Source organism: Protopterus annectens, chromosome 14.part0 (assembly GCF_019279795.1).
Source record: "Protopterus annectens isolate FY-2018-M chromosome 14.part0, PAN1.0, whole genome shotgun sequence".
Classification (NCBI taxonomy): Eukaryota; Metazoa; Chordata; order Ceratodontiformes; family Protopteridae; genus Protopterus; species Protopterus annectens.
The window spans coordinates 673,230,469-673,256,132 of record NC_056748.1 but is presented as its reverse complement, the minus strand read 5'-3'; the positions used below and the strand labels follow the sequence as shown (position 1 = coordinate 673,256,132).

General features: G+C 36.9%; 1 protein-coding gene across 1 annotated transcript in view; it reads right to left on the bottom strand.

The window, feature by feature from the left end:
* Positions 1–25,664, bottom strand: part of PRKG1 (protein kinase cGMP-dependent 1) — a 3,380,995-nt gene that overhangs the window by 312,997 nt on the left and 3,042,334 nt on the right. Inside the window, exon 10 of the mRNA XM_044056419.1 lies at positions 6,338–6,434. Within this exon, the coding sequence (XP_043912354.1) occupies positions 6,338–6,434 (97 nt within the window). The remainder of the gene's footprint in view (positions 1–6,337; positions 6,435–25,664) is intronic.

Sequence of the window (25,664 nt, the reverse complement as noted above, 5' to 3'; positions counted from 1 at the left end):
TGTGAATACATACATTTGAGTTTGAGGAAAAAATGTAGTTACGTGAAATAAAACAGTGTTTTTTCATGTGGCAGGGCTCTATTAATGTACATGAGGATGCTTCACCCAATACTGCCTTACATAATGTGGTCAAATATAAATTCAAAGAAACTTTGATAATGGGAATGCTTGCATATTCTGTTAAACTTGATTGCAGTACATTTTTGCAGTCAGAGCAGTTCCAGTGAGAATATAGTAGCAAATGAATAGCTATTTATTGTTTCAACATCAACAAAATATAAGTTAAATTATCCTGAAGCTGTGCAAGAGACCCCCTTGTCCTAAAAACAGTAAAATCTTGACCATTACAAGTAGACAACAAAAGGGAAACATGAGGCTATGCGAAAAAGTAGCACACTGCCCGGCAGAAGAAAATTAGCTGAAAAAATGATGCTGATTGTGCTGATGTCATGTAAAGAATGCAACTGAAAGGTGGAGAACAAAATCAGCAACAGGAACACTAACTAAATAAACTAGAAAATTAAAATAAGTTTTAAGAATTAAAAAAAATATATATAAGAAAAGCCAAAAGATCAAGGGACCACATTGTTTTTCCAATTTCAATTTACCTTGACAGTACATGCAGTCAGAGATGGGAAGCAGGGCAACACCAATGCATTTATTCAACAAGAAACCCCCATCTTTTTATAAACAAATTGCATAGTTTTAGAGGAGAGCGATGGAATGTGTTACCTGTGGTAGTGCTCTAATTCCCTGCTTAATAGGAACCCCCAGTATACATATAATCACCTAATGATTATACAGTGTCAGTGCATCGCAGAAACTAGGTCCTGGCCCAACAGCACCTCCAAAACTGGCCTTCCTATTGAACCATATAATAATGGTAAATCTCATCAAAATATGAGGAGTGCTAGATTTAATTATGATGGCAAGATTTTACCTGGGGAGTGGGTATTTCAGGGAAATGTGAAAGTTACCAGGCACTGGTAAGATTTATTACCTAATTACATGCGATGATATGATGCATGCTTTGCATTGTGGCACATACCATATCTAATGAAGTTGGAAAATGCTCACTGCTTTATAAATTACTAGTACTAGACTGGAAACAAAAATGTGCAGTATTACTATGAGGATATAAACAAGACTTCCTGAAATTATATCATGCACACTGCATCACAAACAAATAAGGATCAAAAGAGTCTGGAATTTCCTGATAGAGTGGTGAGAATATCTTGTGGGAAAGGACCACAGCAGAGTCTTCAGTCTACCACCATATGTTGCTTTCCCATTTTTGCTAAGCTATCTTTATTAGTACCTCACAGTACAGATAAAGCCTTGATTTATTTTTCCTTTATGTAGCCACCATAATATGGCTGTGAGTAACAGACTTACTTTTTCATATCCCCATTTAGAAAACAGTAAGCCTAAAAATCAGCATAAGGTGCTTATTTCCTTTAGTCCAGGTAGTAGCCTAAAATCAGATTGTTAAATAAATATGTGTCTCCCTGCATGGGGAGAAATTGCTATTTCCTGACACCAAAAGAAATGTTATCATTTTGTATTAAATTCTGTTAAATTCAGAGATTCAGAGGACTGACATGGGGATTTTGTTCAATATTAAAGACATTTCTAACTCTTGTACCCCATGTTAAGTTTTGTACATGTACTGGTTTGCATAATTCATTTTATTTAAAAATAAGAGATGCTGTTTCATGCATTATTGTATCTGTGACTGCTATGAAATTCATTGTAGAAGGACACACACACATACATATGTGTGTGTGTGTGTGTGTGTGTGTGTGTGTGTGTGTGTGTGTGTGTGTGTGTGTGTGTGTGTGTGTGTGTCTGTGCATGTATGTACACCCATACATATGATTATGGTTCACTTGTTTTAAAGTTCATTTGATCTAACAAAAAACAAACAGAAAATGCCATATTAATATATTAACTCCACCGTTGCACAATTGTGGAGAAAGGAAATACTCCTGACATACTGACTCACTTCTGGTGTACATACACAATCTTCTAATGTGGAGGTAATAATTAACAGTGGCAGTTAGCAATGAGCTTAAACTGATTAATACTCATTTGCATTATAACTTGTATGCATCAAACTTTAACCTTTCAATCAAATGGGGTATTATTTTTGTTTTGTATGAAATGAACTGTTATTATACATACATATATATATATATATATATATATATATATATATATATATATATACATACATGCACACACATACACACACACACACATATGTATGTATATATATATATATATATATCACATATATGTATATATATATATATATATATATATATATATATATATATATAGATATCTACACACACACACACACACACACACACACACACACACACACACACACACACACACACACATACAATTGTTTTTTTTTAACCTTGTACCACATTGAATGCTATTGGAATGATGTTGATTTGATTCTGTTGATGGTTTCCCATGAATGATATGAATACTGTTTTAACTGCCAGACATCTTAAGTAGAAATGAGCTGATAATAATCAGTGTTTTATGTTCTTTGGCCTTTCATCTGGGAATGTAACATGGTATTAAATATTAGTCATGCCGGCTGTGCTTATGTATAAATCTCCTGATGACCAAGCAGGTTCATCTGATAGTGGTTTGTTCCCAAGCTAGTACAGTAAATATAACCTTGTCAAACTTCCATAACATGTGCACTCAATGAACTTCAACAAACTTCCTCAAAGTGTTTGGCAAAGTATTAAATCAGTAAAGAGGCAAAAGATGTTCTTGATATTCATTTTCGTGTAATACCACACACTCTGGGAAGCCAATCAAAATGCTCATTGAAATCAACAGTCTTCACAATATAATTCGATTCAGGACACGAAGGTTCAAATCTTACTAAAGTCACTCAATTCCACATGATATCTTCAAAGCTATTTGACCTTAGTGCATTGATCTTATCAGCAGGAAAATCGATGCTGAAGCAGCAGTTGGAAACTGCAGTGAACCTGTTTAAAATATTTTTTAATGTAGATGAAAAAATATACAATCAGTTGAATAAATGCATAAGTAATTTAGGCAATTTTCTGTTTTGGAACCTAAAAGTAATTACCCACCATATAGCTGTCTGATGATGTCTCATGCAGAGTACCTATGCTTTCTGTAGGAAGCATTCTGATGGAAATTAAGAGAAGCAACCAGTATTAAATGAGGTATGACCAACTACCTGCATGGAAAGCCGTATCTGCTTACTAACAACATTCACAATCCATGAAGTGACATTTAAAAATCCAAAGAACATGTATGTATTTACATAGACATCTCCTTTTAACAACAGAGGTGCGTGTGTGTGTTTGTGTGTGTGTAATAAATTAATTATTAATCATGCAAGGGCCTGAATCTGAAAGACGACTTCTAGTACAGACAAAATTTGAAAGCATGGTTCAGAGATTCAGTGACATAACTTGTCTAGTATTTTTTTCTGCAAGTTGTGTTTTACCTTTCTGTTCGCCTACCATCAATCACCTTGTGGTCTTGAGTTCCCTTCATTCCCCATCACGGGAGTCTCCAGAATGATAGTGAGAGTTAACTGGAGGCAGCTGTTATATAAACTGCCATGGAGGTATTTTATGCCCTTGCCAGCATCTGTCAGTGCTGGCAATGATGGCATTTTATTAGGCCCTAACCTTACCCCCAGCAGCTGATGTGAGTAGCTATTTCAGCATGGGGCTTCTATGCACTGTCCAAGCAAATACATGCTGTGGAGGGCTACTTTCACCAGCTTTTTTTGTGACAAGTTCATATCCCCATTTGTGACCATTTCCATATGCACGCCACTACTTGGTTGGTGGCAACTATTTACAAGAAGCACCTCTCCCTCCCCCTCATGATGGTCATATCAGTGCCAGCCACTCATTGTGGTCCTTCTCCTTTCAACTCTTTTAGCAGTAAGCCAGTATTAAACCTCAAGCCAGATGAACCACAGTCAGAATGTTATCACTCTGTGCCGCAGACTCAAGCTTCTTGTCTAATATTTCAGAGCAAAGAACAACAGCATTTTCTTAATGATGAAGGCATGTATTTGTCAGAAAAAGAGAAAGCATTGTCCAACTTCATCATACAAACCATTATTTATTTTATTTTATTTTACATTTGTTGACCGGGCTAGTCCAGCTGGATCAATGTCCATTTTCAGTGGAGGCCCGGGGAGAAAAGCTCCAATGGTGAAAGCAAGATAATAAAAATAAAAATAAACAATTAGCTCAAAAGCAATGAGCAAAAATACAAAGATTTTAGTACAGGTAATACAAATCTAAAAAGAAAACAAATAAAACCAACTATAAAGTAATAAGTAAGAGATTAACTACTTTCAATACAGAATATGGAAGTATTATGTAGTTCGGTATGTAATACATAATTATAAAAGACGATTAAAATATATATATTTTTTTTACACATATGAGAACAGTAGTATCTAGAAAGACATTAAGTCATTTGAAGTCAGAGAGAATATTATAGTGGTGAAGAAAGAATTATGATAGAAAATACAATAAGTAAGACTTTTATTAATAATCATAGCACGCATGAAATGACATACATCTACCTCATGCATGGCGGCAAATTATATTGCTGGAACCATGCTTGTTACTTTGTGTAGTAGCAATAGCAGTATAGCAATGTCGCATATGCAAAAGCCTACTTTTATAACAGGAAATGCTAACTTTTATACTTCCTGAGAGTTTTTAATAATTCTGATGAAGCACTGCCTTGGAATTTGTAGTTTTCCTCTTACACACACACAAAAGAGAATGCAGAATGTCTTGACGCATTGGCGGTACACTGGATAGCTTCTGTTGCATTGTGTTTCAACAATTTTCTTTTTTTAATTCTACAGAGTTTGCTCAAACAGCATTTTACAAAGGCTTGCTCTGTGATACTGTGTGCAGAGAAAGTTATTGTGGTTTTCACACGAGTTTAACATTAAGAACTTTTTTATATGTAAGCCATGTTATGTTGAGAGTACCTACTGTTTGGCTTAAGTATCACACACATTTGAGAAGAACAGCATTAATATTGCTGTGGGTAAAGCAATTCATAAAATGAAACTGATCTACAATAATATGCCTAGAGTATTTGGCAAAATCTTAGTAAGGAAATAAAAGAATTACAATGAGGGCTGTATTGTACTGTAAAAGACGCACTTAACATTTTAGGTTGGGAGGAAGTAATTTCAGCTAATTTCCTTGCAGCTGGAATGCAGTAGTCATTTAACAATGTAGTATAGAATCTGACATGGGATAAATGGCCTTTCAAATAAACCATGTTTTAATACAGTTTTCAATGGCATATGTGTGGAGACTGATTTTGATGAACACTTAAAAAATACTGAAAGGAAGTGAAATCATGAAAATGACAGGTATTGTTTTTTTTCTTTAGAGGACTACAGCTTTCTACAACAAATCACCAACGTGTACAATATTTGTCACACTTCTATGTCTCATAGTGAAAGCAGCAACATTTATAGAAATAATATATCTTATCCAGTCTTTTTTGAGCAACACAGTGCCCAAATCATCATGTCTAAGCAATGTTAGGCTCTCTGCGAAAAGTCCAAAAAACTAGAAATGGTTTAGTTTTGTACTGCATAAGACACGCTTTATTAGTTACAACACATGTTTATGTCAGGTAAATAGAATACGGTAAACAAAGACAAGCTGCAGTTAATGGCTGAAATCTGAGAGAAGTAAAGCAAAACATACGTCTTTGATTGACTTTACCCAGTAATACTGTACAGCATGTGTAATGCACAGTTTAAAGTACACACTAGGATAACACATTTGAACAGGATGACCCATAGCAGAAAAAACATATAATTCTGATGAATTAAAGAAAATGTTGATTCAAACAAATAACAATGAAGAGAAGAACAGACCAGACAGATGCTGTCCTTTTCATTTTGACAGCACCTTTTTACCCATCAGCAGATTTATGAAGCAGCACCATTTGAGAGTTACCATGTGATTTTATACATTTGTTTCTTAAACTTTTCAAGCAAAAGGTACGTCTTTTAGAACTACATGGCCTCTGCTGCTGCTGCGTTAGCATTATAGGCAGATACTAACAATTCTGATATATTGATAACATACCTACAGGTAAGTAAAACATTCATTTCTAATAATGTTGAGTAATAACTCATTAAATTTCAGATACAAACGCTGTTTTTAAGTATTTAGCTGTGTGTGTGAGCATAAACAGAAAGGTTAAATACTGCTGCTTTAACTTACTGTTTCACAAAACAAACAAGTAAATGAAATTTTCATACCAGTTCCACACGTCCAAAGCCTCCAACTCCCAGAGTATCAATAATATTGAAATCCGTCAGTTTCAGGTTGGCGAAAAAGGCAGCTTCAGCTTCATATCTGGATTTTTTCAGATGGAAAAATGGAAATTTCTTAGATGCACAAAAATGGAAATGAATGGCTAGCATAACAGGACGGCATGATTGTGAAACAGTCTTTATGTGAATTAATTCCATTTTGAATCAGTCTAATTCTAAATTTGTTATACCCAATATTTCTTTCTTCTTTCTCCCCTGAGATATAGCTTAAATATGCATTGATAAGAGTGCACTGGCAAAAATCCATGATACCATAGTGGGGAGATTTGTCCCTGCAGTTTCAGAGTCATCAGTGACTTTGTGAACACCACATATTAACATAACTTCATTTTCTTACAATTTCTTTTCTGTAGTAAAGTATATTCACTACCTGCTTCTTTGACCAGAAATAGAGATAAAGTACATCGGTCTATCTGAGACATATAAATTAGGAATGCAGACAGCTTTAAGAAGAACGGGCAAATACACTAGTACTTGTTCCAAACCACCCAAGTACAGTGAAACTTGAAAAAACTTCTTCCATTCTTTTCTTGAAAGTATTTCTGTTTAAGTCCTTTATATTTCTTTAGATCATTTACAGGTTTCGGTGTTCCAAAATGAGTTGCCGAGGTTAGATTATTAGCATGCAAAGTAGAAAGCATACACAGCCTGCACTTTCAAATCGGTATGCTATAGGTAAGCTCCTAGCCTGTCAGAAGCATTTGTAAATCTCTAAATATAACTCAAACAAGTGATGTAATATTTCTTGAAGATCTGAGAACAGACATAGTTAAGTGAGCTCCTCTACACTGAAACCTGGATACAAAGTAATCAGATTGCCAAAACAAGGCCTAAATATGTATGCAGTTAAATATAGCTTAGCTCTTAAACCTGACCTCCACAGCACAGAATATGATATGTGGGATTCCACATTCAGAATGGCAGGCATGCATTCTGCATTAGCCCATAAACTGCTCATTTATCCTAGGACAGAAGCTTTAAATGACTGCATTCACAGAAGTGGCCATAACACTAGAATTGAGATATCTGTACAGTCAGGATCTTTTTCAAAGCCGATTGGCTATAACAGTCTCTCATTAGCTTTCCCAAAAGCTAAAAGATACCATTCCTTTCTCCAGAGAGACCTGATATGTTGGTGCTCACAGAGGATTCAGCATCTGTGGAAAATCCTAGTCTCGCTTGAAGAAGCAAGTTGCTGTAGTATGCTTTATTAACCTGTCTCTACAGCAAAATACTAGAGCTTGTGGGGAAGCTAAAGCCAATTGGCATAAGACAATTATTTTAAATTACATCTGAAATCACAGTACAGCTTCAGAATAACAGGCGAATGCTCAGAAAAATGAATTGTGATAATTATTTTACTAGGCCTCACTCCCAAACAATAAACAAATAAATACATAACTGTCAGATTGACACTTGAACAGTCCAAATTGCCTTATATACTACTCATAAAAGTATTATATCCACTGTTCTCTGCTGTGTTTTCATTCTGTTCCATTTTTGCTTTAAAACCACAAGCATTTGTTTTGTTGTTGTTGCTTTACATACACTCCCTACCCCATTTACTACTAATCAATGTTAATTTAGCATTTTGCTGTGTATGAAACATTGATTATTTTGCATAAGTCAATATAGAAATCTGGCACCAAGCAATATGTAGGGCCGGTTAATCTGAGAGTAGTAAATAAGGTATGATAATCCCTTTTACTGTAACAAACCACCAGACTGTACTGTGAAAATTCCAGTTATCTGTTCTAGCCTGACCTCCAAACCTACATTATGGCATTTCCTTTACCCTGTTTTTTTTCTACATCTATTGTAATGATGGAAGAAAGCAGTTGTCTAGGCAGAGCCACTGGATCTACAAAGCAGTGTGTCCTCAGTACTGTAATAAATACATTTCCCTAAAATGTCAGTACAAGATTACTGCTGACCAAGCCAATCCCATCAGTATTAAAATCTGTGCAATTTTGGTGTTAGAAAAATATTATGACATGTTGCAAAGCAATTGTCATACACCCTTGTACATATCATGTGCTTTGAATATGCCTAAAATGCACTCATTGTGTCCTTGAAGACAGACCACATGCATTTTGGCCAGTCTGGATATCATGTTCTTAACAATTTCAAATGTTCAGCTGTTTTCTTCAGCAACACTGCTTAGAAACAAATTCTCAGTAAGTCCTTAACAATGATATGTGCAATAGCTGATCTCCCCTTTCCCGGTGGAAATGTGTCTTGTGATACATCCTTGCCTTCTGATATCTCTTAAATACAAACTTACACAGAAGTATAAGACTAAATATTGTGAATCCTGCTGACTTGTACAAGGAACACAACTTATTACAAAGTGCTGTAGTGTGCATTTTTCAAAAGTAATCCATACCAGCTGTGTGCATGGACATTGGCTGCACCTTGTCTCTATATGAAGGACACTTTCTTCCTAATCTGCAATCTTATTTTTGCACTAGATACCTACTAGTGACTAGAATGTTGAAAATGAAGGGGATGAAGGCACAACGCAAGTGATGAACATTTACAGAATGCCATTAGTGGTCATACTAAACAATCGGCATTCGGAATCATTTGTCTGTCTTATTGTTTTAACCCCAAGCACACATCAGTAATCCGATTAAATTACTTGTCAGACAGTATAAAGTCAACCGTATTCCTGAGAATACAACTGAGGTCATCAATTAGATCATCACTGTCCAGCTTCAGGACGACTCTGTCACATTAATCTGACCAGAGCTCTTTCAAGTGTTTTGTGCTGTTTAATGTCACATTTTTTTTTTCTTCAAAGTTACTTACATTTCTACCTTTGTACTTCAGAACCCAGTAAATGAATGGTTTAATTTCTTAGACTTACTAGTGTATGGCTTGGACATAAATGCAAACAATTTCTAAAAATAAAGAATTTTGGTGTAGTAAAATTACTTTCTTAATTTCAGTAAAATAAATATAGAGATAATTGAAATAGTCTATACTTCTAATTTTATTGAACTATTTAACTACCATTATAAATGTTTTGACTTCCATTTAAGGATGTGCATTAATCTCCAGTTCATATTAGACCTGTGCTTTTGTAGATAGCACAAATCTCCAAAAGCAAGAAGTAGAACCATACTGGATACACAACAAACTGGATACACAACAAATTTTCTCTATGTGGTTGTGTTTGTGGGTGTCTCTCTCTCTTTCTTGTGTATATATATATATATATATATATATATATATATATATACACACACACACACATATATATATGTATGTGTGTGTGTGTGTGTGTGTGTGTGTGTGTGTGTATACTCCTCACTCGCACCCCTTTTACTGAAATATACTAACTCCAAGGTTGCACAACTGCAGAGAACAAAGAAAACACCGCAAACCATGGATTACTACTGCTGCTGCTGCAAGGTACAAATAGTACACTATGCTAAGTTGCCTTGTAATAACCACTTACCCTAACACCCGGAAACCATGCTAGTTGTAATTCTGTATAGCCTTTTCTCTCAAATGTGATTAGATTAAATGTGTTTTAGATAAAATTGTAGGTATTTTATGATTAGATAAGATCAAATGTGTCTGTCCTACACACACACACACACACACACACACACACACACACACACACACACACACACATATATATATATATATATATATATATATATATATATATATATATATATGTCAGTACATCGACAAGTTAGAAGATCGACATCCACTTCATCGACACATGAAATAATCGACACCGAATCACGGACATTTAACAGGTAAGAAGTTTAAATTTCGCTAATCATGCCTACCATGTTTTAGTAAGTGTGGCAGTGTTATGCATGTGTGGTAGGCATGATTAGCGAAATTTAAACTTCTTACCTGTTAAATGTCCGTGATTTGCGGTGTCGATTATTTCATGTGTCGGTGAAGTGGATGTCGATCTTCTAACTTGTCGATGTACTGACATGTACCCATATATATATATATATATATATATATATATATATATATATATATATATATACATGGATTCACTTCATAACACTGAAAGCTCAAAATACTGAAAATGAGAAAACTTCATAACATAGAAGACCAAAACCCTGAAACTTCAAAACACTGAAAGCTCAAAACACTGAAACCCAAAACACTGAACACACATATCCTACATATACTGAGTTTAAACAACATAAATCATAGCACTTATCAACAAGTGTAAGCAGGGGGGCAACCCCCCTGCACCCCCTGCTACTTAAATATATCAACTCCAAGATTGCACTTAGTGTAGTAATGTGTAATCTTGGAGTTGATATATATATAAGTAGCAGGGGGTGTGGGGAGTGCAGCCCCCCACATGGGAGGGTGCAGGGGATCTTGCCCCCCTGCTTACACTTGGTGAAAAGTGCTATGATTTATGTTGTTTAAACTCAGTATATGTATGATATGCATTTTCAGTGTTTTGAGTTTTCAAGATTTTGAAGTTTCAGTGTTTTGAGCTTTCAGTGTTATGAAGTGAATCCATATACATATATATATATATATATATATATATATATCTATATCTATCTATATATATATATATATATATATATATATATATATATATATATATATATATATATATATCTAGATATAAACATATCGGGCTTGCTTCGCACCCCACCCTGCCCCAAATGGATTTCCCTCTCTCTTCCCCCCTTGGCTGATCTGGTGTGACTCAGTATAAGTTTCTTCATTGTACGGATTTTTTTTTTTATTACTGTTTTTTGTGTGTAACTGAATGACTTGATGCTAAATTCTCATTCTGCACAGACTGTTCTATTTTTGTTGCAGAAGCTCTATAAGTAGCTAGTGACTTTACTGAATTTCTGTGATAATATTTGTGTTTAAACTGAACCTGTACCCAGAAAAAGGGCATAATGAGAGCTACTACTTTTTGCATAAGTTTTTAATGTTTAAATTGCACACACACATTGAAGAAGTGCTTTTATGACCTAAATAACTTGTGCTAGTTTTACCTGAATTGCTTTTACTAACAATTTAACAGTTGTACAATTGTAAACGATTGATTTTGTTTTACTGGTATATCTTTAAAATCTGACAAGTGTTTATTTACTGCAGTGCTCTCTTGCTAAAGTTTCTTAACTATAAGTCATAATCCATTCTGAAGTGTGCTACTTTACCCCCACCAAAACCTTTCTGAATGTACTATTATAAAATAAACTGCCTGTTTCTGCCTTAATGCTTACCCTAGAATCTCTGCTTTTCTCTTTTTAGTTGAACTTCACATTTACCTACACTAACATACTGCAGCTCCTGAATAACGGTGTCTACAGGATTGCAATTGGCTACCACAACAAAAACTGTTTCTCCCTATAATCAGAGTAGGTTACACATATAAAAATCATTTGTTAAGCTTTCTCTTACAGTGCTGTGTAATTAAGCAAGTTTCCGTTTTGGTCAGCCATCGGGCTCTTTTCTACTTGAGTGTTTGCCTCCTTCTCCTGTAACTAAAGTACACTGACTCTTACATTTGTCTCTCTGACCCTAATTTTTACAGGTATAATTTATGGTTTACCTTTAGAAAGGTGATTCACACTCGGGGGAACAGCAATTGTTCAAAAGGCTGTTTGCGAAGTTTGCAAACGTCGAACGAAAAAAGGTTCAAATGTGCAATGAGCGAATGCACAGTGACATTCGCTCATTGCACATTCAACACTGTGGGGCGGATTGCACTATAGTGGGGTTCGGAAAATGGTCCCTTTCCCCATTGTAGTGTGATCTTGGAGTTAGAATATTAAAGTGGGGGGGTGTGGAGGGTGCAGGGGGGCTTGCCCCCTGCTTTACACTTCTTTTTTTTTTTCATTCGACATTAATGTTCAAAAAACAGTGAATTTGCTGTTTTTCGAACTATAAGGACTATCGCCGTTTTCACTTTCGTGGTTACGAATCGCTCATATGAGCATTCGTACCACTGTGATTTGGCTTTATAAAGGTACACCATAATTTGTACCTTTCTGGCTTTCTAACACCCAGACATAGAATCCTGTTGAAAGTTTTACTTACTTGTCTGACATTTGAACAAGTAACCCTTGTAAAAATCCTCAAAATTGTATACTGTTGGTCTGTATTTCCTGCTAAACATAAGTAAAATTAAAGTGCTGCGTGCAAGTAACATTAAAGTGCTGAGTGCAGATTTTAGGCCCTTACATTTAACTTACCTCTGATGTGGTGTCTTGAGTCAATCAAGGTATTCTTCTAACCACTCCTACTGCCTTCTCTTTTACCCCACCCCCCCTTTCCTCATACAGGTTAAACTGCTACAACTTAGTACAGGCATTGGTTCATCTCTGCTTCGCTTGCCCTTACTTCGCTTGGGCTTGCTTTGCACCCCACCCTGGCCCCAAATTCCACCCGCCCCTGGTGCTGCTACATTTATTGGTACTAGACCACACCCCCTGGTGCTGCTACATTTATTGGTACTAGACCACACCCCACTTTTTTACACCAATCAGTAACAACTTGTCACTCAACAGCACCACCTTCAACCGATACCACCAGTCCTCCAACTCTACTATTCCTTTTGCCTAAGTTTCAAATCTCATTCAGTAGGTATACTATCACCCAAAATAGTCTTATTAACTCTACTTCTACCCCTTTTACTCATCCCATCTCTCCTAACCACCTATGAATGTCAGGGTCACCCTGGTTTCCACTACCCTAAATTCCAAACATCCATCCCATCTACAACAGATAATAATGCACCCTTACTCACCTCCCTCATGCTTACCTCCTTAACCCCTAAATACTACCATCTTACTAGACCTAGTTACATTAGTCCTAAAACTAGACACTATAACAAAACTTTATTCAAAATCTTAAAAACTCATACTCAGGATACACTACAACCTCACAAAGGACAGAGACATCCACCCAAACCCTGGTCCATCCCCACCTGTTAGCCCTAATCCCCCTACTATATCCCCTACCACCATAGCACCAACAAATATACCTCCTAACTCACTGATGGCCTGCTATCTAAACATTAGGAGCATAAATAAAACTCAGCACCTGCATGCCCTCTTAGCTGTTCATTCCCCAGATATATTATGCCTAACAGAAACGTGGCTAAAGCCTGCCACTAAGGACCCTGAGATTCTGAGACCAGGGTATAGTATGTTTTGACTAGACCGTACCACCAGAAAGGGTGGTGGGGTAGCCATACTTTACAAGTCTATCCTACCTGTCAGCATAGACACCCAACAACCATCCCAGTTCAATACTGCTGAAATTCTTATCTCAAAACTACAAATGAACAAAAACAAAAATGTAAACATTGTCTGTGTCTACATTCCCCCAGGGAGGAACACAAAAACCTTAGAAGACTTCTTATATTGGTTATCCAATAACTACCCCCAAGAAACAATTGTTCTTGGGGTTTTCAACATTGACTGGAACACCTGCTCTTGTGAAACCCCCAAAACCCACATAAACCTCTGTGGATTTACTCAAATCATAACCTCCCCCACCAGGACAGGAAAACCCAATAACAAGGAAAGTATCCTAGACAGGATACTTGGCAATACCCATCTTTAATCTTATAAATCAGGCACTTTGCCTGATGACCTAAATGACCACTGTCTCAACTATGTAATCAAGCTAAGAGTAGACTACTCCTACCAACCCTCCTATAGAACATTAAGAAACAACAAGAATTTTATTCTCACCAAGTTTCAAAATGAACTTAAGGCATGCAACTGGTCTGTACTAAAAAGTCTCCCCCTAGATGAAGCAGTGGCATACTTTAACACCAAATTCCTTGCTATTCTTAACTCCCATGCTTCCAGCCGCTCTATTAGAACCAAAGTTAATATTGCACCATGGCTTTCTAAAGATACCAAAACCAAAATTTCACTCGGAAACAAAGCATGGGCCAACTACCAAAAAACAAAATCCCACTTGATGAACTAAGATTCAGACAGCTAAGGAATTACACCAAAAAATCCATAACCTCAGACAAAAAGAACCACTACTACCATCTACTGCAAAAACACCAAAACAAACCTCAAAACTTCTGAGCAGGAATAAATAAACTACTCCACCAGGCCAAACCACCACTCCACACCCCCTCAGCTTCCCAACAAAAATCCACAGTAGACATTGCTAATAACTTCAACACAGACACTATCCAGTTTCTAGCCAGTCAACTCTCTCCCAATGGCTCTAATTCTAATGTAGCCACACGCAGTACCCAAACATACTTTACCTTCCAATCTGTTCCTACTCAACTTATTCATTCCCTACTTAAGAAACTAAGACATATCACCCTGGCTTCTGACCTCTTCCCAGCAGACTATCTGCAAAAGGCTGCTGACACCATAGCATACCCCATCTCAATCTTGATCAACAGAGCTATATCTGAAGCTACTGTACCCACTATATGGAAAATCTCTAATGTCATGCCTCTCCGTAAAGGAGACAGTACCACTGAGCTGTCAAACTTTAGACCCATAGCTATTCTGTCACCTCTAGCTAAAATTATGGAGAAGTGTGTACACATGCAGCTCATGCACTACGATTTCTGCCCTCCTCTCTTTCTCTAACGTCATTAACCACAACCGCAATAATAACAAACTGTCCTCAGCACTCTTTCTAGATCTAGCCAAGGCTTTTGACATGGTTGACCACAAAATGCTTATAAATACCTTGAAGGCCTTCTCCTTAAATAACCATGCACTCTGATGGTTTCAATCCTACCTGCAGGGCAGGCAACAGGCAGTCTTATGGTAGGACAAGCTATCATCTCGCCTAACCATCACATTAGGAGTCCCCCAGGGCTCGATACTTGGACCCCTTATTTTCTTCATCTTTATCAACAACCTTCATTCAGTCATCCCAGATGCTACCTGCATTTAATATGCGGATGACTCCAACTTAATTTGTTCTGACACCTCACCAGCTACTTTATTCACATTAACCCAAAATACTTTCAATACAGTGGAAAAATGGCTCTTCAATCAACATCTAATCCTAAATCCCAACAAAACTAAATTGCTCTTCTTCTCCCCCAAATGCAGGACACCCCTGCCATCCTTCAGCATAACCGCTAACAATGGCACTATCATCTCCACAATAGCCCAAACTAAACTACTGGGTGCCATAGTTGATAACAACCTGAAGTTTGATGCGTATATCAATAAAACTATAAAAACCATTAATAAAAAACTTGGCACTCTTTATAGAATCAAACCTTTCCTTACCCCACTTGCTAGAACTGCAATTGCCCATTCCCATCTGCTATCAACTCTTCTTTACACCTCACCTCTATTCTCCAACTTAAACAAAACAGATCTTAATAAACTATCATCCTGCTATAACCACATTGCCAGATTTGCTACTGGCACAGCCTACCGGACACACCACTGTCAGAACCTAAATTGCCTAGGATGGCTTGAACTGCCAAGCCTACTGCAGTTCAACCTGCTAATAGTGGCACATAAAGTCCTTTACCAACCAGAAAATACACCTGCACTAAAAAATATTATCAGCCCCTACACCAGCACCCAGCCACTGTGATCATCCACTAGACTCCTAGTTCAAACATACAAATCCAACTACTCAGCTGGGGACTCTCTGTTTCACAACTCTGTTTGAAAAACATGGAACAGACTCCCACCTGACTTGACTCTAGAACCCTCACTAACTCAATTCAAAAACAAACTCAAGAAATACTTCAAAACTCATTAGTTATGTCCTTGCACTAACCCCGACTAGTGACCTCTCTGTTTCTTAGGTGCCTTACCTTCAACTACTTCTAACTTTTTTCTACCACTCCATTTCAGGAAGGGTCAATTGTATGACTGCTGCTCAACGTGTCTTAAACCTGAATGTAAAATATATATAACTTTGAAAATAATGTTATGTTTTGTAAAGTGTTTTATAATAAGTTAGTACTATATGTGCTAAATGCTGGTATTGATTATGACTATAATCTGCTTGAAGCTAGCATTTACTAAATGTTCAATGTATTTTATTATCTTGGAGCTTTTCTTGCCGGGCCTCCACTGAAAATGGACATATATCTAGTTGGACTATCCCGGTCAACAAATGTAAAATAAATATATATAGATACATATACGCACATATATGTATACATATACAGTCTCACTCTTTATATGTCTATCTATCTATCTATCTATCTATCTATCTATCTATCTATATATCTATATATGTTTACTATCAAAATGTGGAACGGCACTTACATGAAACTGGGATGGTCAAATACATGTTTTCCAGTTTTCGTAATGCCATCCAGAAAAAGTTTGAATGCAAATTAGTGAACAGTAGTGCACATTCGCTAATATGAGACTGATGCTCTGATTGCAGATCGCACTACAGTGGGGATCAGAAAATTTACTCTTTTCCTCACTGTAGTGTGATCTCAGAATTGGAATATATAATTTGCAGGGTGTATTGAGTGCACAGTACCCCACATGGGGGTGCAGGCAGGTTTGTCCCCTGCAAAAATATAAAAAAAAAAATGTATACATTTGCTACGGTAACTTCACCACAACAGTCTGAGGGTCTGACATCACTTTCTCACAAGTGAAGGTATTTCATATTATTTCAAATGAATACCTTTGCAGTGGTGAATTCTGACATTTTGAACTATTGGTATCTACAAAACTGGCACAATGATTCAATCATGCAAGTAAAACTCATTGTGTTGTTCAACATCCTGATAGTAAACCATATATATATATATATATATATATATATATATATATATATATATAGATATATATATATATATACAGATATATATATATATATATATATATATATATATATGGGTCCATTTTGTAATTTCGAAATACTGAAATCCCAAAATTAGCCGAATACTCAAAGTTCTGAAACCGGCAGAAGCATGGAATTCAAAATTCCGAAGCACAGAGATTTTGAATTTCCATTTCCGATGGTGCAGTGTGTGAATGTTTGGGTTTAATTTAGGTAAGTTTGTGTGCATAAGTATGTTAGTTAGGGGCTTTAGTGTGTGTTGTGATATGTGTATGTGTGTGAAAGACTGTAAGATGTGTGTGTGTGTGAGTTTCATTTGTGTTTCTGTTTGTACGGTCTCGGAGTTAGAACATATAAGTAGGAGAGGTGTGTGGGGCTTGCCTCCCACATGGGGGGAGCAGGGGGGCTTTCCCCCCTGCTTATATGTAGTTTAGATACATTTGTTTGATTGTGGGGGGGTTGTGTTTGTTTATGTGTATACTGTATGAGTGACGTAGTGTTGGGATTTGAATTTTGCAGTTGTGTGTTTTCGCATGTGTGAGTTGTGCTTGGGTTTTCTGCTTTGGGATTTTGAAATACTGAATTTCAGGATTTCAGTATTTTGAATTTACAAAGTGGACCCGTATATATATATATATATATATATATATATATATATATATATATATATATATATATATATATATATATATATATATATATAGGGTCTATAGCACATAGCCGGAATGTCAAAACTTCGACTATGTAAATATCGAACCCAAAAGTTCGAAAACTGAACACTCAGAACAGCAATTTTTTTCCCAGGGAAAAACAAATCACTGTTCTGGTACAAAATGTGGAAACACACAAACACTACATACAGTTTCTAATGTGGGGGGCTGTGTCCCCCACCCCCCTACTTAAATATACCAACTCTGAGATCGCACCACAGTGAAGGAAATGGCAAAGCAGTGGAAACAGACCAGCAAATTATTTCCCTGGGAAATAATTCGATGTTCCACGGCTTTGTTATTTTTAGACTTCGAACATCCCAGTTAGAAGTTTCGGCTTTCGGACTTATGATGTACACCCTATATATGTATATATAACTAAATCTACATCTTTCTCTCTCATATATATGTATCCTCTTTCCCTCCCTCCCTCTCTCTTCAATATATATATATATATATATATATATATATATATATATATATATATATATATATCGTAGAAACCTCCCTTCGTAATGGAAAATCAATCAAACGAAACCACCCAGAGAGCACAAAAAACGCAAATTATCTTGTGGCAACAAGATATCAAAAACTAAACAGTTCAATGGTTGAAATCACAGATAGTCAGTCCAGTTGTAAACTATTCAGGAACAAACCTTAAAGCCTAGCTGCCAACAGATTACACTAGCAAATCACTGTCGTTTCAAATCGCCAGCGAATTAGGATCACAAACTCAATTTAATAGTTCCTGAGTGTAGATCTGATAAAATCAGTAAATCCAAATAATCCAATATGTGAAACAGTCACGATATTTTAAACAAACAGATTTATTAGTTAGCGCTTTCACGGCAAACACAAAAGCCTGTGTGTTTGCCGTGAAAGCGCTAACTAATAAATCTGTTTGTTTAAAATATCGTGACTGTTTTGTCCACATATTGGATTATTGGTTGGATTTACTGGATTTTATCAGATCTACACTCAGGAACTATTGAATTGGAGTTTGTGATCCTAATTCCGCTTGGGCGGATTTGAAACGGACAGTGATTTTTGCTGCTAGTGTAATCTGTTGGCAGCAGAACAGGGTCTTTAAGGTTTGTTCCTGAATAGTTTACAACTGGACTGACTTTATCTGTGATTTCAACCATTGAACTGTTTAGTTTTTGATATCTTGTTGCCACAAGATAATTTGCGTTTTTTGTGCTCTCTGGGTGGTTTCGTTTGATATATATATATATATATATATATGTGTGTGTGTGTGTGTGTGTGTGTGTGTGTGTGTGTGTGTGTGTGTTTGCATTATGTTCTCTACTTCCTCGGCCCCCTGTTGCCCAGCATTTACAATGTCTCTGTTTCTGTTGGTACAATATTTTCTCCTTTACTGATTTTTTGAGACTGCTGTTTGTATAGCTGTATTTTTATTTTTTCCTATATTTTATTCTGCTCCTGTCAAGGAAAAAAAGAACAATGTTTTCTATTAGGATATGATGCTTTTGTTGGACAGGACATTCTACATTCCCACACCCCCGACTCTGTCTGCATCAGCCATCCTTAAGCTGTCTGTAGGTTTATTGACTTTCACCTGCTGTCTCTCCTCTTTGTGAATACTTCTTAGTTTTAACAGCAGTAATTAGCAAAGCAAGGAAAAGAAAACTGGGTCACAATGTGCATTCAAACCTTATCTCATAGGGAATTGCCATTAGACCATCATTCTTTGGAGCATTAGGCCAATTCATGTGATGGACAGTGAGGTGTTATGCAAGAGCACCACCCAGGAAATAGTCCGTTAGGTTATCACATCAGCCTTAAATGACAGTGTCCCAGTCTCGAGTAGAAGGGACTTGTTGTGCATCTTTATATGGGGGTTATGAAAACACTAACATGAAGGTATTTTGACAAGTTTATATAGACATACTGGCAAAAGAACCAATCATAGAATATCATTTCTCATGCTCTGCATATTTGTAAGATATAATAGTCATAATATTAAGCTAAATAGACAGACATTTCTTATATTAATGATTCTTGTTGGTCCCAGTTTTGTTTTCTTTTAATTGTATTTTTCAGTTTATTTTCTTTTTTTAATTCTAGGCTGTTTACATGTTATGTGCGTGTGGTACACACACTAGATAAACAGAAACTCTCTGTAGTGGAAGCCTGTTTTATAGGGTGTGTAGAATACTGTCATGGCACTCCCTCATGTCAGTGTAGCAGTGCAAGTCCATGAAATATATGCACTGACTGCCATTAATAATTCCTGCTGCTACAGCTGTCCCATTGGCACAATGCTAGGGGATACAAGTTTGTTGTCAGTATTCTGAAATTAATTAGAGATAGATGGACAGTGGAAAGATAAAGGATCAAACAGTCTATGTCTACATGCCTTCACGGAGTGAAAGAATAGATTTTTGTCCTACATACACCCTCTAGTGGACACCTGAGGACAGTACAAAAGCTGTGTAAACTGCTTAATTTTAGCTTTTGTGAAGTTTGAAGCATACATGCCATGGTCATATTGTAGAATGTATGGGACAATCACAGGGCAACACTGCATCCTCTATCCCCATATGTTGATGAGTAAACCCTAAGTTTAAAACTTGCTAGCATAACATTACAAAATGTGTTCCTCACTCAATTCCTGCTTTCCCTTAAACCTTACTTCTCCTTATCTTCAACATTGTTCTGCTTGTATTGTTTTCCCAAATTCTAGAGTTTCTATTTAATTTGTTTCTTCCATTTTCTAAAGATCCCAGCCTCAGGACTTTTATTTCCTTTACAATATTCAGTACTTCAATTTTAGTTGGTTTAAACTGTGATTTTCATGTTTTAGTAACTGCTTTTCAGCAGCCAATAACATTAAAGTTAATAATGCCTTTCTATGCCAATCTGAGCAGCCAATTGCTCCAGATTGTGTGGAACACTCCTCATTTGCATTCAGTTAAGCCCCCTGTTCCACTGGACAGGGGGCTTAACTGAATGCATTTTGCAGCCGTGGCTCTACCTTGCGATTTTTATCAAGTAAGTTACATCTTCAGCTTAAGAAACTTTTATGAGTGAACTGTTCTGTGCCCTCCCATTGCATTCTCGGTGCTGCCACGTGTGTTTGTTAGTGTAAGTATGCTTTCTTTCTTTGTCATAAGTTATAGAATTAGTGTACCAAGGGCAAACAGCACATCTTAACCAGTAACTACAGTGTTATACCTGAGAAAGCTTGCACTCTGCTTATACCTTTCCACTGATTTTACGTAGTTTGCTCATCTCTTCTGGTAAGTCATTTGGAATTACAGTCTAATGCCAGCGGTTAGACTTTCATACTATATCGTACGTTTCACAAAAGCCACCCTGGAGGCAATCCTTTGATTATCCAGTGGGAACCATTAAATTAATATTAGCTGATGGTTGGATTGTCTCCAGGATGGCTTTTTTTGTTATTAGTCTTGATTTTGCTACTCTGCTTCAGCGCTGTTTTTTGGGTTATCATTGTAACAATACTACCACTAAATTTGTGTCCCCTATCACTCAGCTATGGACCAGTTGACCATTAATGGAATGGATGATTTTCAGATAGAGGGTACAAAAAAATAAATGACCTGTGCTGTGATACATGCTGTTGTAGACAGGCTGAAGAGACTCAGAGGAATACAGTTCAATGTACTATCTAGCTTTGAAAAAATGGAACATCTTAAATATCATTTTTTTAACTATTTTTTTTAAGTTAGAAATTTTTCTCTAAAAGAACAGACAGTTATATGAATTTCTCATGAATTTACAGAAAAGTCTACTGCTAATACTTTATATATTTAGTCTTTATCCTGAGTTTGTATTTAAAAAATATACAGAATTTAGGTGCATTTCCTGTAGTCAAGTCTGCATGTTGCAATGTTTCTATGTTTAAATGTAATGCCACTATAATTATTAATTTGCTTAAAACACATTTAACATAAAATTTTTGCAAAAGTCTAGTCAGGCTTTACCCTGCAGTTTACTATACAGAGGTAGCAAAAGCATAATTTATGAATGAAAGTTAGGTGCTTGACATAAGAATAGACATGCTTGGAGAATTGAGTCTTCATTAACCTTTAGAACTTACTACATAATGTGTGCTCAACTCAGAACTTTCCCAGGCTACCTTGACATGTCCCTATTTCCTTCATACCCTGCATGTGTCTCTTCCATTATTCAGAGTCTAACTATCAAACTGGATAACTGTTAGACACAGCCAACACACTTTCCTCTACAAGTGATCTTTGCTGTGCAAGACCTGGTTTTCTATACAAACTTTGCCATAGGAGAAAACAGGAGGAGAGAATAAAGACCCCCCTTGGCTAGTAATGGACTAACGCATTCCTGCTCTTTCCATTGGAAAGAGACATATAACAGAAAATTTTCTAGCACTTGGATCTGTTTTCTATATTCCTGTCTGGCAGGATCGTTGCCACTCACTTCCCAGTATCTGACTGTTGGCTGTCATAAAGATGTTCATCGGTTTGTGAGTATTTCACAACAGCATTGTACACAGCACACGGGAAAAGAAAACACAATACAAGAGAAGCCAGCCGAAGTGAAACAGAAGTGAAGGTGCATGTTGAAAGGGAATTAGAAGTAGGGATAAGGAAGGGGAACACATACTTTTTTGATATATGACAGAAAGGAAGAAAAGTACAGTTTTGTACCTACCATAAATGTAGATGTTCGAGGATCCACATTGCTGCAGTCCTAACCATTGGGTAGTCCGCTGTCCAGTCGGCCCGAATACCAAAGTATATGGCTGACGTCGGTCAAGGCGCATTAGACTGATGTCAGGACGTCAGGGTACTAATGCGCATGACCGGCGCCATATCCTCAGTCTTTTCTTGCCCCAGATGTCAGAAGACCCTAAAAAGACAAGGCCCAAACCAAAAAACCAAAAAACCCTGCACCCAACATATATACAATATATACAAATGTACAAGAGTATATCCTAACCCACACCACCACCCCTAAACACAGAGGGGAAGGAGGGAGGGTAAATTGGACTGCAGCAATGTGGATCCTCGAACATCTACATTTATGGTAGGTACAAAACTGTACTATGTTCTTCATTCCACATTGCTGCAGTCCTAACCATTGGGTAGAATCCCAAAGCAGAGGTAAGGGAGGCTGGCAAATCATAAGGAAGCAGGAGCTGTCAACATGCCTTGCAAAATAGCTGTGGCAAAACCAGCCCTAGATTTAGAGTAGAGAGGAAGATGGTAATGCTTAGAGAAAGTATGCACTGAACTCCAAGTAGCTGCCTCCAAAATATCCTTAGTTGCCACCCCTTAGAAATGCTGTTGAAGTGGCAGTAGCCCTAGTGGAATGAGGCCTAATCCCAGCTGGAATCTCCTTGCCATGATGGGAATAACAAAATGAAATGCAAAACCCAATCCACTTAGAAATAGTTTGCTTAGACACAGGCTTGCCCTGAGAACTCAAAGCAAAAGAAACAAACAACTGCTGAGACTGCCTGAAATCCTTAGTCCTGCTTAAATAATAACGCAACTGCCTATGTACATCTAAAGTGTGCAAAATCTTTTCCCCTTATTTTGGGGATCTGCATAGAAAGTAGGCAAATGAATAGTTTGGTTTAAAGCCACACTAGAAACCACCTTAGGCATAAAGGAAGGATTAGTACGTAATGATACCTATCCTTATGGAAAATCAAAAGGGCTCTACTGCCATAAGGGCCTGCAACTCAGAAACCCTTCTTGCAGAAGTAATAGCCAACAAAAAGCAGTCTTCCATGACAAGTATTTCAATTCAGCAGTAGCCGAGGCTCAAAAGGTTGTAGAGTAAGTTTTTCCAACACAAAATTGAGATCCCAAGCAGGAGTAGGAGCTCTACGGGGGTCTTATATTCTTTGCCCCTCTAAGAAACTGCTTGAACAAAGGATGCGAAAACAATGGTGGGTCACAATCATAGTGAGCTGAAATTGCTGCAGCATGAATCTTAATGGAAGAGAAGGACAAACCTTTGTCCAATAACTCAGTAAGATATTGAAGAGCCACACTCAAATTAGGCTCAGAAATCTCCAAATTCTTTGCTGCACTCCAAAATAAAAATCTCTTCCATTTTTCTGCGTACACTTTCCTTGTACTAGGTCTTCTAGCTTCCATAATCACATTTAAAACTTGTTGAGGAAGTTGAGACCTGCTGTGTTTCAGAACAGAATATGCCAGGCTGTTAGATGAAGAGAGTGAAGCTTGACATTGAGCAGGTGACCGTCCTTCTGAGATAACAGATGTGGAATCAAAGGCAAAGGCCATGGAGGCTTCCTTACCAGACTCCTTAGTAGTGGGTACCAGTGTTGCCGAGGCCAATCTGGAGCTATTAAAATCATCCTTGGCTTGTCTTGTCTGACCTTTAGGAGCACCTTTGGAAGAAGAGGCAGAGGTGGAAAGGCATACACATGAAGATTTGTCCAACTGAAAGAAAGAGCATCCACTTTCCAGGCTGTGTGATGAAACCCCTTTGTGCAAAACTTTGGAGTCAGACACTGTAAGGTTTGAAATGAGAAGATCCATTTCCACTGGGATCCTGATTTGTCTGGGTTAACACACGCAAGGATCTTGCCCTGTCAAGAATCATGAAATCCATTTCCCTGGGGATCCAGATTGGCTTAACACATCTGAATTTCGGTCAAAATTGAAAAAAATAATAATTTATTTATATATATATATATATATATATATATATATATATATATATAGGGTCTATAGCACATAGCCGAATGTCAAAACTTCGACTATGTAAATATCGAACCCAAAAGTTCGAAAACTGAACACTCAGAACAGCAATTTTTTTCCCAGAGAAAAAAAAATCACTGTTCTGGTACAAAATGTGGAAACACACAAACACTACATACAGTTTCTAATGTGGGGGGCTGTGTCCCACCCCTACTTAAATATACCAACTCTGAGATCGCACCACAGTGAAGGAAATGGCAAAGCAGTGGAAACAGCCCAGCAAATTATTTCCCTGGGAAATAATTCGATGTTCCACGGCTTTGTTATTTTTAGACTTCGAACATCCCAGTTAGAAGTTTCGGCTTTCGGACTTATGATGTACACCCTATATATGTATATATAACTAAATCTACATCTTTCTCTCTCATATATATGTATCCTCTTTCCCTCCCTCCCTCTCTCTTCAATATATATATATATATATATATATATATATATATATATATATATATATATATATGAGAAACCCTTCAGAATGGAATCAATCAACGAAACCACCAGAGAGCACAAAAAAGCTTAATCTGGTAACAAGATATTCAACCAAACAGTTCAATGGTTGAACATTCAGATAAAGTCAGTCAGTTGTAAACTAGCCAGGGAATTAACAAACCACTGTCTGTTACAACAGCGATTAGATCACAACTCACTAAATTCATTTCTAATTGGTTCAGTATCTAAATTCAGTAAATATGTAACCAACATCATTAGGTTTACAACAGTGCTTCATGAGAAAACACAAAAGCTCGTGTTTGCCGTGAAAGCCAACCAATAAATCTGTTTGTTTAAAATATCGCGGACTGTTTTGTCCACATATTGGATTATTGGTTGGATTTACTGGATTTTATCAGATCTACACTCAGGAACTATTGAATTGGAGTTGTGATCCTAATTCCGCCATGATTTGCTGAAACGATTAAAGATTTTTGCTGCTAGTGTAATCTGTTGGCAGAACAGGGTCTTTAAGGTTTGTTCCTGAATAGTTTACAA